The following is a 15,493-nucleotide window of genomic DNA, read 5'->3' on the forward strand; positions in this document are numbered from 1 at the left end:
TCCCTATCTTTTTTAAATTTCGAGCAAATTTGGGCATAAGCCCACCAATCCAGTTGTCTTCCCTGCAACTCCAACTCATTTCTTGATTTCAGACTACCATGGGGGTCCAAAAGTTCCCGGTAAGAGAGGTGATTTTCTTTGTTATATAGAGGCCTATACGTTATAGCTTCGAGTGGGACCAGCCAGGAGGGGATTGAAGAGTAAAATTTATTTTCCTCCAGGACTCAATTAGAATATTCCTCACGTAATGTCCTGCAAGGCACCTGTGCTTTGGGATTTTGTTTTGCCAAAGAAAATAATGCCAACCTTGATGTAGCCCCTCACCTTCCAAGATCAACAACCTCCTTCTTCTCAACAATATCCAAACCCTGATCCAGACTAAATTTGCGGCCTGATAGTAGTATTCCCATTTTGGAACACCAAATCCTCCTCTTTCTTTAAGCTCTTGAAGCATTTTAAGTTTGATTCTGGGTTTTTTATTTTGCCAAATGAATTTAAGGACATAGTAATTTAATTCTTTAAAAAAATTATTATCCAATCTAGCTGGTGCTGTATAGAATAGGTATATCCATTTCGGGAGTATGTAAGTTTTTATAATTGCTATTCTACCTAGTAGGGATATCTGCATGTTCTTCCACTTCTCTAGATCCTGACCTGTTCTCTTGAGAAGGTTCAGATAGTTGTCTTCTTTGATCATGGAGCATTTGGCTGATATAATAATACCTAGATATTTTAGTTTATTTACAATTTGGAACCCCAAATTCGCTTCTAATTCTTTCCCTTGCTTTACTGTCAGATTTTTGGCAATAATTTTAGTTTTTTCCCTATTGACTTTTAATCCCGCCACCTTACCATATTTTTCTATTTCCTGGGTCAGACACGGTCCCGATATCAACGGATCTTCTAATATAAATACTAAGTCATCAGCGTAAGCCTGCACCTTATATTGTTGATTTTGGATATAAAGACCTTTTATCCCCGTATTACGTCTAATTTCCCTCAGTAAGGGTTCTAATGACAGAATAAATAACAACGGGGAAAGCGGACACCCTTGTCTAGTTCCTTTCTCAATATCAATTTGACCGGATACATCACCATTAATTGAAATTTTAGCAGTCTGCTTTGAGTAAATTGCACGGATTGCCCTAATAAATCTTTCTCCAAATTGCATATGTTGCAGTAAACCTATTAAAAAGCTCCAGTTCACACGATCAAAGGCCTTATGTGCATCCATGAATACCAGGGCCAGTTGTTTATCAATATGGGTTTCGTAGTATTCCAAAACATTCATAACTATTCTTACGTTGTCTCTAATCTGTCTGCCTGGTAAGAAGCCATTTTGGTCTTCATGTATAAATTGGTTAAGAAACCCTTTGAGTCTCTCTGCTAAAACTGCTGCGAATAATTTATAATCTGCGTTAAGGAGCGAGATGGGCCTATAGTTCTGAATCTGAGATAGGTCACTATCGTCCTTTGGCAAAAGAGTTATTAGTGCTTCTGTCCATGATTTCGGCGTCTGTCCCTCCCGAATCACCCCATTAAATAACTCAGTCATATGCGTATCTAGTATTTCCCAAAGTGCTTTGTAATATTCAATCGGTAGGCCATCTGTACCGGGAGTTTTCCCTGTCTTTTGTTTTCCCATGACCCTTTCGATTTCCCCCTCCGTAATTTCTTCATCCAATACTTCCCTAGATAAACCTGGTATTTTGGGTATGTCTGATTCCTCTAAGTATTTCTTTATTTCCTGCTCAGACTTATCTTCCTTACAATATAGGTTAGTATAAAATTCCTGTGCAATTATTTTCTTCCCTTTTTCCCCTGTAATCCAATTGCCTTTCCCATCTCTCAAGTTATGGATTCTATTCTTTTCCTTTTCTTTATTTAGACAGTAAGTGAGCCACCTCCCTTGTTTGTTTGCCCTTTCGAAGTATCTTTGCTTCATCCATCTTATTTTTTTCTCCAAATCCTGTTGATCTAATAAATTAATTTGGTGTCGTGCTAATTTCAAGTTCATTTTAAGTCCTATATTGCTTGGATCCTGCTGTAGCATAGCCTCATTTCTTACCAGGTCATCCAATAATTTATTGCGCTCAGCCCTTTCCTTCTTTCGTTTCCCTGCCATATAATTAATCACCAACCCACGAAACACAGCCTTCGCTGTGTCCCATACGTTGAAAAGGCTTGCATCCTCCCTGTTGTTTTCCTGAAAGAAGAACCCCATCTCTTTCTTTAAGTGTTTTAAGAATAACTCATCTTTAAAAACTCTTATGTCCAATCCCCACTTAGGCCTTATTTTCCGGCTTATGCTACATGTTATCCAAAGAGGGTTGTGGTCTGCCCACTCATTGATGCCTATTTCTGCTTTCTGTATCCCCTGATTCAATTCCCCTGACAACCACGCCGCATCTATCCGCAACCAAGATGAGTGCCTGGCGGAGAAGTATGTATATTGTTTATCATCTGGGTGCTTTTCCCTCCAAATGTCTCTGAGTCCAAATTCTTCTTGTATTTGATGCCAGATAGAAGGCAACCTTTTCTTTACCATAGTCTTTTCCCCTTCCTGCTTCCTCTTTCCAGATGTATAATCTTTGCTTTTATCCTCTATAGCATTAAAGTCTCCCACTACACAGATATGTGGGTAATCATATTCAACTAGTTTAGAGTGTAAGGTCTGAAAAAAAACTTTCTGATTTCCATTGGGTGTGTATATACAGACCAATAGACATTTTTTATCACATATTTCTACCTCAACCATCAGCAGTCTCCCGTCTTCGTCTGCAAAAATCAGCCTCGACTTTATATGTTTTTGTACATAAATAGCTACTCCTCTTTTTTTTGTTTCTGCTAGGGATGTATATAATTGACTCAGTTTATTATAATTCAATAAATAGAGGTGATCTCTTTTTATATGTACCTCTTGGAGGCATACTATATTCAAACGTGCTTTCATTAATTTAGTGAAAACCTTTTTCCTTTTATTTGGACTATTCAATCCATTGATATTAACAGACATTAAACGCATCTCTTTCCCCATCCTGTCTTCCTTATTACCCTTACTTGCCTTCTGCTTGAGGTTTCTTTTTTGATTGTCTTGTTTCGACACCCCTCTCTACCGGAATCTGAGTTTGTCCTTTCCCTTTCTTCCTTTCACCTACTTGTTCTATTTCCCTTCTCTCTTCCTCCTCTAGAACTTCTTCCCCGCTCTTGCTCTCTAGCTCTTCTCCCACGTCTGATTCTGAGGGGTTCAAATGTCTAATAAAGAAATCTCTAGCGTCTCTAAGGTTGTCGATTCTCACCCTTTTTTCTGCCCAAGTAAATAATAACCCTTCCGGGAGTAGCCACCTATATAATATTTTATGCTTTCTCAGTTGGGCCGTTAAAAAGTGATAATTGTGCCGTATTTCCCGAACCCGCCTAGGGAGTTGCCTTAAGAATATCAATTGTTTATCCTTATAAGTTACTGTTTTATCTCTGGCCTTCGCAATCACATCTTCCCTAAGGGCTTTCTTAGATAGTCTGATATGAACCTCAGTCAGAAGTTTCTGTCTCCTGGCATAACTCGTGTGAACCCGAAACACATCGTCTATATCCCTCAAAACCTCTTCCTTTGTGATCTCCAAAGTCCCAGCCAATATTTCTGCTACTATATCTCTTTAACGGCTTCCCCCTTTCTTCCACCACATTTTGAATCCTCAGATAGAAAGATGATTGTTCCATTTCCAGAAAAATAATTTCCTCTTCAAGGACCCTGTTCACCACTATTTGTTCCCTTTCCTCTCCATTTTGTCTTTCCTCACATCGTCCCATCCTCCTTTCAATGTCTTGTATTTTACTCTCCTGTTGCATCAACACCCGCTGAACACCTTCCAAGCTCTCATTCAACATTTTGATATCATTTCTAACGGCTCCCAGCTCCCCTTTAATATCTGATGTTAAGTCCTCTAAATTTTTGGCAATAACTTCTTGATTTTTGGTCATCACTTCGTACATTGCCTGCAGCATGTTCTGTAAGCTTGATAACGATGGTGGTTTCCCTGCAGCAACCATATCATCCAGTGACCTGGCAGACGAAGGCGATGAGGTGGGTGTAGCCGTGGTAGTCGTAGCAGCGACCATAGGGAATGTCAAGACTTTTTCCCCAGTTTTTGTGGTTACCACTGATGTTGCCGTTGACATTTTGATTGAAAAGATTTTATCCGATCAATTCCAAAAAAAGGGGGGTAATCAAGGGTAGACAAGATTTGAATTAATCAGGTGAGCAGTCTAATCGGTAGTAGGGGTAGTATTCAATACATAGTTCAGAGAGGAAAGAAAAGTAAGGAGAAAAAAAAATCCAAAAAATATTACTCGGCAGAATTCTTCTCTTCCTGGAGTTGCTATACACAGGTTATAATAAAGATCTCCACTAGATGGGGGTATAGCGCTATTCTGCACACACACTCTTTAATAAACACGTTGAGAGGAAAAGGGGGTGGGGAAAGGGTAATAGATTTCTAGCAAAAAGTATAGCTGTTTGTTCAGTCACAGGTCCTCCCAAATCCTCTATAGAAAATATAAGAAAGGAGCAGGAGATCAACCCAAAATCAATCACACCCTCCACCAGATACAGCTCACAACTCGATCCTTTTCAAATGTTCCATTCAGCCAGCACAGTTCAAAATCGGCTCCACAAGTAAGGAGTGGGACACACGTAGCCGCTATCCCGTCTTTGCTCCAACCACACACAGGGCACTTTTCATAGGTCTCACCACCTCAGCATATCCAGTGGGGCTCTCAGAACAGTCAAAACACCGTCTCCATTAGCTCTTATTTAATTGAAGGTGTAGGGCGCCTTGTCCGTTGCGATCAGGTTTCCCTTCCAATATGGGCAGTCATCGCTACGGAGCCGCCATTACTGGCGCTGCCTTCTCAGCCTGGGACAGGAGAGATTCGCTTTCGCGTGCCGGATTGCCACTCCTAACAAGCTCCTAGCTCCTCTCCGCTTGCGGCTGCCTCTCCGGGGCCACCGCCGGCAAAACAAAGCCGCCCAGGCTAGGAAGTTGGCAAGATCATGACAGGAGCTAACTCCAAATCCATCTTGCTAGCACAATGACCGGAACCGGAAACCATTAATACATCCTGTTATTATCAAATATCATCCATCGATATCCGCTATTACTTTGTTTTTTTCAAATTGGACTCTATTTGATATTAATGTTGCAACACCTCTAGATTTTGAGGACCCAAAAGCTTTTTCATAAACCTGCATCCCTTTTAAATACATCCTGTTTATATCCTCAGATTTCTGATGAGTTTCTTGCAAAAAAAGTATGTCAGGAGAATCTCTTTTAATCTTAAATTCTAAATGTCTTCTCTTAATCTGATTCCCAGTACCTTTGACATTCCAAGTCATTACCTTAATTACCTCCATTAATATTTTTGATTTTAACTATTCCCTCTTTTTCCTTTCCGTGACCCAAAACCCAAACAAATATATATAAACAACACATAACATAAAAAAAAATAATAAAAAATAATAATAATGTAAAACATGCAAACAACATAAAACAAAAACTAACATAACACACAACCACATAAAATCTTCATCTCCCACCGTCTTCATTAAGACACGCCTCGTTTCCAAGAGTGGGGGAGGGGGGACTCCATCCATCAGCCGGGTCATCTCTTCATTGGCATAATTCTGGTTTCAATTGAATAACTACAAGTTCTTCATCCCCGCACTCGGGCTCATCTTCCCTTTTATGTTCAGAATCCAATGTAATCATCCTTTCCACTCCTTCACCAGTAACATCTTGACTTTTCTTCTGTACCTCCGCCAAGGATGGAGAAATATCTTTCGTTGGTTTTCTTTTCCTCTTTCGTTTTGGACCTAAACCTCCGACCGCCCCTCCTTCTTCCTCTGGTGTTGATGTATATACTTCAATTCCACCCATTTTGACTAATTGGGATTTTAGTTCACTTTGTTCTTCCTCTTTTTCCAAAAAGCCAAGCTCATGGAGGTATTGAACCACATCCGTTTCTATTGTAAATATATGCATTCTATTTTTATAAAAAAAATTCATTCGCTGTGGTGGTCTCCAATTATACTTAATATACTTAACCTCTTAATATTTTAGTAATTGGCTTCAAATAATATCTCCACGATCTTTCCTCTTTTGAGATATCTTGAAAGACTTGGACCTGTTTTCCCTCAAGCTTCAACACAGCATCACCATTTTCTCTAATTTTTGCCATTACTTGTAATTTATCATTAACACTTGCAAATCTCACCAAAACATTTCTTATTATTTCATGTTGTCTTCTAAATCCAATTCAATAAACACTTATCAAATCTGTAGTTGAAAATTTTTTATCCAATCCGAGTTCATTAAGCCATTTCAAAACACGTTGTTTAATATTGTCCACTTTTTCTTCCACTATGCCTCTTATAACAATGTTGGACTTCCTAACTTCTTCTTCCAGAATACATATTCTTCTATCCTGTTTTTCATTTTTAAAAAAAATTTCAGTTATTTGCTTATCAATTTTTTTTGTTTGCACTTGTAGTTGATCTACATTATCTTTTATCACTGTTACTTCTGCTGTGTATTTAGCAAAATTAACATTAATTTCTTGAACAATTTGTTCCAGCTGATTGGATCTTTCCTTCTTTTCTTCATCCATTTTTAAATGTATTTTTTGAAATTCTGTATCCATTATTTCAATTTTATCACTTAATTTGTTTAATGCCAACACAATTTGAGCTGAGTCAATACTAGCTTGAGAAATCTGTTTGAACTTAGATCGCACCGATTCATCTTTAGATGGATCCATCTTAATAACTCCTATAATTTTTTGACCCAATATTTCTATAACCTTATTCACAATTCAAAATCAATGGGTCATCAACTTGTATTTAAAAAATCTGATTCAAACAATGTTGAATTGTTGAAGAGGAAAATCTTTAACCATCAGTTCTGTACCACAAATACTCAGAAGGGTTTTTTCAGAAGGACTTGGGCTTATTTTACTTTCTTTTTTTTTATTTTACTTACTTTTTTTTTTTTTGCCAGAGACGACAAATAAAGCATTAGGGAGTCCCAGATATTAAAAAGTTGAAAATCCAAATTATTGAAGGCTTGCTTACAATTGCTTCTTGCGCCAAAGGCAGTGTAAAATACAAACAGTGAAATTCCTGTAGTCAAGTTAATCAAGATCAGTTACACTCCTCAGCGCCATATTGCCCGCTGCGAACTTCAAACAGCAAGAGTACTTTAGATTACTTTAAAACTTTTAACTTTTAGTCCACAATTTTCACAGCGTCTTCAAAAAAAAAGGGATAATTGCTTTCAAATTTTCAGACGATCCCACAAACAAGCCATTTAAATATTCGGCTATTCCAAAAAAAAAAAAAGAAAAAAAAAGGTTCCTGTTCTCCATGTTTATATCGACTCCAACATTCAGGCAGCTCTCATATATCTTATTTTTATCTTATTCAAACATAGCCATAAAACTTAATTTGCTGCCCTTCGCCCTGCGGACGTTTTTTGCGGATCCAGCTCACAATTAAGTTCAAATTTATTGTTTTTCAGACTCTTTAAATCATCGTTTCGCCATTTCATCACCCCCTCTGCTCACTTTTATTTCCCCGAAGGGAAAGCACTATAAAAAAGCCTCAATTAAAAGCATTTCAGGGTGGCTTACCGCATCGATCTTAATCCAACTAAATCAGGAACTCTTCAATAACGCATTTAGTTATTATCGGACTTTAAAAATGCTGTTTATTTTTATTTTCATCCACTTTCAATTTTCCATATGCCGCAGAGAGATGAAGATAATGTCTCTAAGCCACAGCCATGGACATGCCCCCAAGTTAAATCATTTGTGTTGTTGAGTAACAATAAGAAAAAATGTTTAAAACACTAAAATAGACATGCAGATTTCTCATTGCAAATGAACTTCTACATAAGTAACTATGCTAGGTTGCAGCCAAAAACATTTCATTTCCCCCCTGTAATGCAAATTGTTTTGATTTTTTCAAATATATCCTCAGACCAGCATTTGTCAATCCATTAATTGCTGAAACCCCAGAGGAGGAAAAAATCTTAAAGGAAGGAGAAAGTAAGTACTCTTCTAGTCTGTGTTGTTTTTTTGGGGGGAGGGCGAAATGGAGAAATTTTGTTTTGTGGCCATTCCTAAATAATTGGGGGAAACAGGTTCTTTGAGAGTGAAATAGTTTGGTGCGTAAAGCAGTCTAAAACACACTTACAGATTTCATCAGTTTTGAAAAAGGGATGAAATAAAGCTGTTGGAAGTCAGTTGTCATTCATTTTACATGTTTCATTCCATTGATCAGAGAACAAGATCAGGCGGCTTGAATCTAGTAGGGCTTCTTTACTGAAGGTTGCTCCTACTGCAGATGAAAGAAATATTATCCATAATATGTTCCTGAATACTCTGGATTCAAGGTAGGGAGTTCATTTATAAACATTTATTACATGTATATTCCATGTATACAGTATTAGGATTACAATTTGGAGGACTCCCAGACAGCGTGGTGCAGCAGTTATGCTGCTAGACTGTGATTACATAGAGTCATAGAGTTTATTCTGTCATAAGTGCACAGTGTGTAACTTCGATCCAGTCTCTCAGCCTAATATACTTCACAAGATGGTTGTTATAGAAAAGAATTGGAGGAGGGACCGTTTGAAAGCAGAATATGTTTATAGCATAGTAATGGGAAAGAATAACAAGATGTTCTTGGATTCTCCAACATCTATATCAAATATGGGGTCTCCAGATATTGTACTGTAGTGCCATCAATCATCTTGCTTAGGTATCAGAGAAGACAAGGTAAGATATGTAGGTGAACCTAAGGTCCTAGTCCCATTCCCAGCATGTGAATGAAGTGGTATCCATATAGTCTTAGGTAAAGGTTGAAATTCACAATATTGGGATAGGACAGTGTTCTTAACAATTTTACATGTCCTTCTCCATTTTTTAGGACAGTAAGTTTTCGTAGTCGGGTATTACTACCCAATTCAGTATGGATGCAAGACACAAAATTAAAGGGTTTGGAGATCTGCCATCCACAGGTATTTACTGAGCTATAGCTGATGTAGACTAATCCTTTTGTTTGACTCCTGCTTCAAATTGGTACATGATGTGGTACTTTCTATAATACGGTAGCTATTTGGCAATTTGATTTTTTGATAAATATTCATAGCCATTTCAAAGTCATGAAACATCTTCAGAAATTTAATTGCTCTGTACCCTCAATATTTAAAGAAGACATCTGTAATTGCTCTGTACCCTCAATATTTAAAGAAGACAGTAGCTATATTACTCAAGAATGTACGCCAAATATATAATGTGAGTATTGCCAGTTTGTGCTTATAGCAATTTGGAGGGAATTTTCCTTAATTTCAATACACTGCAACAAAGCCAAACAGTTTTGTAGTTTTATTAATCTATGGTCCTGAGGCATTCTCTTTTAGAATATAACAAAAGCCTTCAAGAAAGTAGACAAGCACTTTTTATAAAACATAATGTGAGATTTAAAATGACAAACCTCATAGAAAATAAGGCAGAGACCATGAAGAAGTAAAAAGCAGATTTATTATAGATATATATAGATATATATATCATAAGCTTTTGCAAAAGGGTTCTCCCATGAAAGAGAGAGAACGTCTTACAGCTCCGAAGACATGGTTTAAATACATTTTCAAACAATCAGCACAACAATTAAAATGCCCCCACTTATCATTGTTTTTCAGATGTTACATAACATTTTGGCTTTCTCAGCAACATTTTTCCCGATTTAGAATTCCCCCTTGGAGGGGCATTTCCCTCATAAAAATACCCTTTCAATATGTCTTAATTAAAACAATTAATTGGAGCAGGGTATCTTCCTTCTTTCTATTACTTTAGCTTGGGTCAGCTTGACCCAACTCAGAATGTACTAACTGTCAGAGTACCTGGCATTATTTCCTCAGAAAAGGCATCATACATACTTCCCCTTTCTAAGTGTCTTACACAGCTAAGTAGCTTAGGGTTAGCTCAGGTCATATGAAGGGTAAATATGGAGTCGCTTAGGTTATATTCTTTACAGGAATAATTCCATTTCTCACAATCCAACCTTACCTTTTTGATCCATCCTTATTCCTGTAAATCATCGTGTATGTTTTGTAACATAATACATACTTCCTGTCTACTTAATCTTTTCCCTTTTCTTCTTTTTTTCTTTGGTTTAGTTACCCGATAACAGTACTTCCAACAGTTACAACATACAGTTGCACATTTGATACAAATACAAAAGATAATGCATATACAATAACAATGATACCTATAAACTTTAATTAAATGAGACTAGGCATCGAAGAGGTTAACAAATCCCATATTCCTTTAAAGGCTGTATTATCAGTTACATATGTTAAATGTGTAGTGATATTATGTAAAGCTTGTACCACCTCATCACTACATCCTGTAGCATACGCCTCACTTAGTGTAGCTGTTTTTCCTCCCTATACCTTTTCCTCCATATGATCGAAGGGGTACTTCACTGGCATTATAGGCTATTTTACAGGTTTTACAGATGCATAAATAATTAGATGTGGTTCTTTCTCTGGCTTAGGTGATTCCACATGTCCATGTCCATGCATATGTGATTCATCCACTGTCTCCTTTACAGTGATGTTTTGTGTAGTGTCCTTTGCAGCGACCTTATGTGGTACCCAGTTACTATGATAGAGATTAGCATTCATCATTTCATAATAAAATTCTGTTTCCTGATTAATGTTCTTAATATGTGCAACTGCCATAAAGGCAGTCAGACGTCCAATTGTACAAGGACCTCCTACTGCATTAGCAGGTATGTATGCATAGGCATATAATACACAAAACAGAAACCATCCTCTAGGCAGGTATAACACCTGTCCTCTAAAAATTTTTACTACTGGTTCTGTGAGTGTGGCTTATTATGTGGGCGTAGCTTGGTGGGGGGTAATGTGATTGGGTGGGCATGGCCAACTTTTTTTTTTTACTTTTAAAACCATTTTTTCTACAACCTTAAGAGGTTGTAGAAAAAATGCTTTTAGAAGCCTCTGACGATCCCAGCTGAGCCGCACGATCATCAGAGGCCTTTTTTTTTACTTTTAAAAGCATTTTTTCGACTGAAGAGGTTGTAGAAAAAATGGTTTTAAAAGTAAAAAAAAAAAAAGCCTGTGATGAGGTGGGCAGGGTAAGCAAGCGGTGACGGTTTGGGGGTGTGGCCAGCCAATGTTATTACCAGTTCTCCGAACTACTATAAATTTTTACTATCGGTTCTTGTGAACCAGTGTGAACCGGGAGCAACCCACCACTGGTCCTATAGCATTTACCTCTTCCACTTCAGAACAGGTAAACACATGCTCAGTAGGCATAGGAGCATATACCACCTTTTCCTGTTTCTATAATCCTAAACTTCTTATAAGATGGTGCATAATTACTATAACAATTAGTGCATTGATTGTATAAGAATTCCATTCTATTTACTAGAGCTTTGTACTGGGTAACTGTTTCATACATACGATTGCACCTTGGGTATCTACCCAACAGTACACCATCATTGAAAGAGGATTTAATACAAATCCCAGCTTCAGCTGTAGTCTCAATCAGGGTCAATGGTGTCTGCACCAGGGAATATTGTTGCTCAAGTTCAGTATGGAAACACAGCTGCTGTCATGTTATAGAATAACAAAATCCCCATTCCTATTTGTATATATTGCATAATTTCCCACAAGGCAACAACCACTACCACTCCAAACCTCATCTTCCTAGTGAACTAGGTCCCCTGTTTAGAGTATGTTTAGATGTGTAAAAGCTTAAAAGCTTGCCATTAGACTTCAAGTCTTTCAGCCAATTGCTGGGGACTTAACATCCACCAGGTACCACAGCATCGATTTACACCATTCAATTATCTCCTTTCTTAATACAATCAATATCACAATAAAAATGTTTATTTCTCTCAACCAAATATTTAAATCAACTGCCCAAAGTTCCATTAGTTGGATATCTGTCTTTTAAAAGTTAGTTTAAGCAGGTTTGAGGCATCTGTTGACACTGTCCATCCATAAGCAAAGTGCGTATATATTTAAAAGTTAAGTGCAAGAGGATTGATGAATCTTGCTTCACTGTCCATCCGGAGGGTGGGTCTTATGTCCAAACTGCTGTTTCAGTGGTCAACAGGATTTAGCAGGATCTGTCCCAGGCTTGGCTAAGTTTTTCCACACACCAGCTTGTTATCAGGACCCAATCATCACTTTTGTAGTCATGTATTTGAAAATTAAGAGGTGGAATTCATGCCAATAGTCCTTTAGACTTTAAACGAGAAAAACACTTGGACAGTCCCTGTATATTTTTTCTAAGAAAGACATCTTTAAGCTTTATTTTTAGGCAGTCCCATACTCTCAGTATAGGGTAATCCAAACATCATATCATATGACGAAACATCTTTTCTTTAGATGGAAAAGAGATAAAGGCAAACATTTCGTCCAGAGAACCTGGAGCTCCAACATTAACCTTTTCACTGAATGTTTCTATTGCCAATATTTTTATTGCCAATCAATCCCCAGTTGCTCCATTACCTTTCTTATCATCTGCGCAATGAAATATGTACCTCTACATATATAATTATTGATAGTGATCAATAATTTCAACCAATCCATATTTGGGTATTATTTGCTCCAATGTGAGTTTAACAGTCATCTGAGCATTTGCCCTTGCACAGGGAGAGGCTTCAACCCATCCAGTTAGATGATCCACTATTACCAGCAAATACTTCAATGTTCCCATGGCTGGATCTCAGTGTAATCTACCTATCTTCATTGGATTGGCCAAATGGCCAAATCCCTGTTGTTGTTTATGCATAATCTTCTTATTTATTCTTACACAATGTATTTATGTATTTGTACACAATGTAAATATTATCTCCCCACTTGTATGGCTATCGTATACATGCCTCTATAAATATATTTCCTTTTTTAAATTCTAGTAACACTTGTATTCCCTCTCTATTATATTCCTCATAATAGATGTATTTAGTATTCATAATCAATCCATTTTCTTTTTTTTTCTTTTTTTTTTTTATTGAAAAGTTTTACAAAAAGTTTACATATTCTCCCCCCCCTTCCCTACCTCAACCTCCCCCCTCCCCCCTCCCCTTCCCAGAACAAATTACAGGATATAAACTTCAACAATCATAATCAATCCTAATCTAAACAATTATGACATTTCACATCTCTTGTTTCTTCAATTCCCTAATTACCCGCCTAGCTTTATTACTTAAAGACACACTAAATATCTATATAATCATTCATAACCTATCTGCAATTTCTTATTCCGATATTTATTTTGAATATAATCTATCCACCTTCTCCAATCTCTTAAATATCTTTCATTTGAATGATCCTTCAGGTACGCCGAAATTTTTGCCATTTCCGCTAGATTTATAACTTTCATTGTCCACTCTTGGATTGTAGGTAAATCTTGCTTCTTCCAATATTGTGCCACCAACAGTCTTGCTGCAGTTATTAAATTCAAAATCAATTTAGTCTCTATAACTGTACAGTCCGTAACTATACCCAGAAGAAACAGCTGTGGTGTAAATTTCAACCTCTTTTTAAGAATATTTTGTAAAATCCACCAGATTTTAATCCAAAACGCTTTAACCTTTTTACATGTCCACCAAATGTGAAAATAAGTAGCATCCTCACAATTACATCTCCAACATTTTGGTTGTACATTCGGATACATACGAGATAACTTTTTTGGATCTAGATGCCATCTATAAAACATTTTATAAAAGTTCTCCCTTAAATTTTGCGCTTTGGTAAATTTCACATTTGTTACCCATATTTTCTCCCACGTTTCCATCATTATTGGCTGTTCAAAATTCTGCGCCCATTTTATCATACAGTCCTTAACTAGCTCTGTTTCCGAGTCCATCTCTATCAGTATATTATACAATCTTTTTATATGCATTGAACTTTGATCTCTAATTTGTTTAATTAAATTTTCATCACTTTGTATAACACCAGTTTTCTGGTCTTTTCTCCATCTGGCTTGTAATTGTACATATTGAAACCATGTTTGAATTATTTTCTCCTCTTTCAACACATTCACAGATTTTAATTTTAATATACCTCCCTCCATAATGAGAATATCTTTATACGTAATTACATCCTGTCTACATTCTATACTCGTATTCTCTATTGCGTGCCTGGGTGCTGTCCATATAGGTATTTTTTCATTTAACTTATATTGATATTTCTTCCAGACACGCAATAAAGCATTTCTCAGTATATGACTCTTAAATGCTCTGTCCACCCTTTTTTCATACACTAAATAAGCATGCCAACCATAGACCAGATCATGCCCTTCAATATTCAATATCCTTCCATTTGTTAAATTAATCCAATCACTAATTGCTGATAAAACAGCTGCTTCATAATACAATTTTAAATTTGGCATTTTCAGTCCTCCTCTTTCTCGTATGTCCTGCATTATTTTCAATTTTATCCTTGGTTTCTTACCTTGCCATACGAACTTATTAATACCTTTCTGCCACTCTTCCAGGTTGGCATCCTTTTTTAGTATTGGTATCATTTGAAAGAGGAACAAAAACCTAGGCAACACATTCATTTTTATAACTGCTATTCTACCCAACAAGGACAATTGTAGTTTTTTCCAATTATCCATTTCAACTTGTGTTTTATGCCATATCAATTCATAATTATACTTATACAATTTACCATTAGAAGATGCAATATAAACTCCTAAATACTTGACTTTTTTAACTATTTCACATCCCGTTACCCTTTGTAACTCCTCTTTTTGATTAGCTGTCATATTTTTAACTATCATCTTTGTTTTTCCAATGTTTATCTTAAACCCAGATACTTGACCATACTGTTTTATTATATCAATCAAAACCTTTGCTGATTCCACTGGATGAGTTAAGGTCATAACCAAATCATCTGCAAATGCCCGTATCTTATATTCATAATCTCTAACTTTGATTCCCTTTATCCCATCTGCATTACGTATTTTATTTAACAGCAACTCCAAAGTTAATATAAATAATAATGGCGATAAGGGACATCCCTGCCTCGTGCCTTTTTCAATTTTAAAAGTTTCTGTCAAACTGCCATTAATAATTATTTGAGCTGTCTGTTCCTGATATATTGCTTTTATAGACTGCATAAAGCAATTCCCAAATTGCATCCTATTGACCACTCTCAATAAAAATTGCCAATCTAATCGATCAAAAGCTTTTTCCGCATCCAGAAATATAAGCACCGCAGGGATTTGGTTATTCCTTTCCAAATATTCCAATATGTCAACAATTTGTCTTACATTATTTTTCATTTGTCTACCTTGTATAAAACCAGTTTGGTCAGCATGAATCGTCTTCTGCATTACTAGCATTAACCTATTTGCCAATATCTTAGCAAATATTTTATAATCTGTATTC

At 36.6% G+C, this 15,493-nt stretch overlaps 1 protein-coding gene across 1 annotated transcript in view; it reads left to right on the forward strand.

Moving 5' to 3' along the window:
- ACOT9 (acyl-CoA thioesterase 9) overlaps positions 1 to 15,493 on the forward strand; it is a 76,147-nt gene that overhangs the window by 44,612 nt on the left and 16,042 nt on the right. The window contains exons 10-12 of the mRNA XM_034433185.3: positions 8,036 to 8,103; positions 8,339 to 8,450; positions 8,987 to 9,077. Of these exons, the coding sequence (XP_034289076.1) occupies positions 8,036 to 8,103; positions 8,339 to 8,450; positions 8,987 to 9,077 (271 nt within the window). The remainder of the gene's footprint in view (positions 1 to 8,035; positions 8,104 to 8,338; positions 8,451 to 8,986; positions 9,078 to 15,493) is intronic.

Source organism: Pantherophis guttatus, chromosome 5 (assembly GCF_059756535.1).
Source record: "Pantherophis guttatus breed Tessera chromosome 5, ASM5975653v1, whole genome shotgun sequence".
Lineage (NCBI taxonomy): Eukaryota > Metazoa > Chordata > Lepidosauria > Squamata > Colubridae > Pantherophis > Pantherophis guttatus.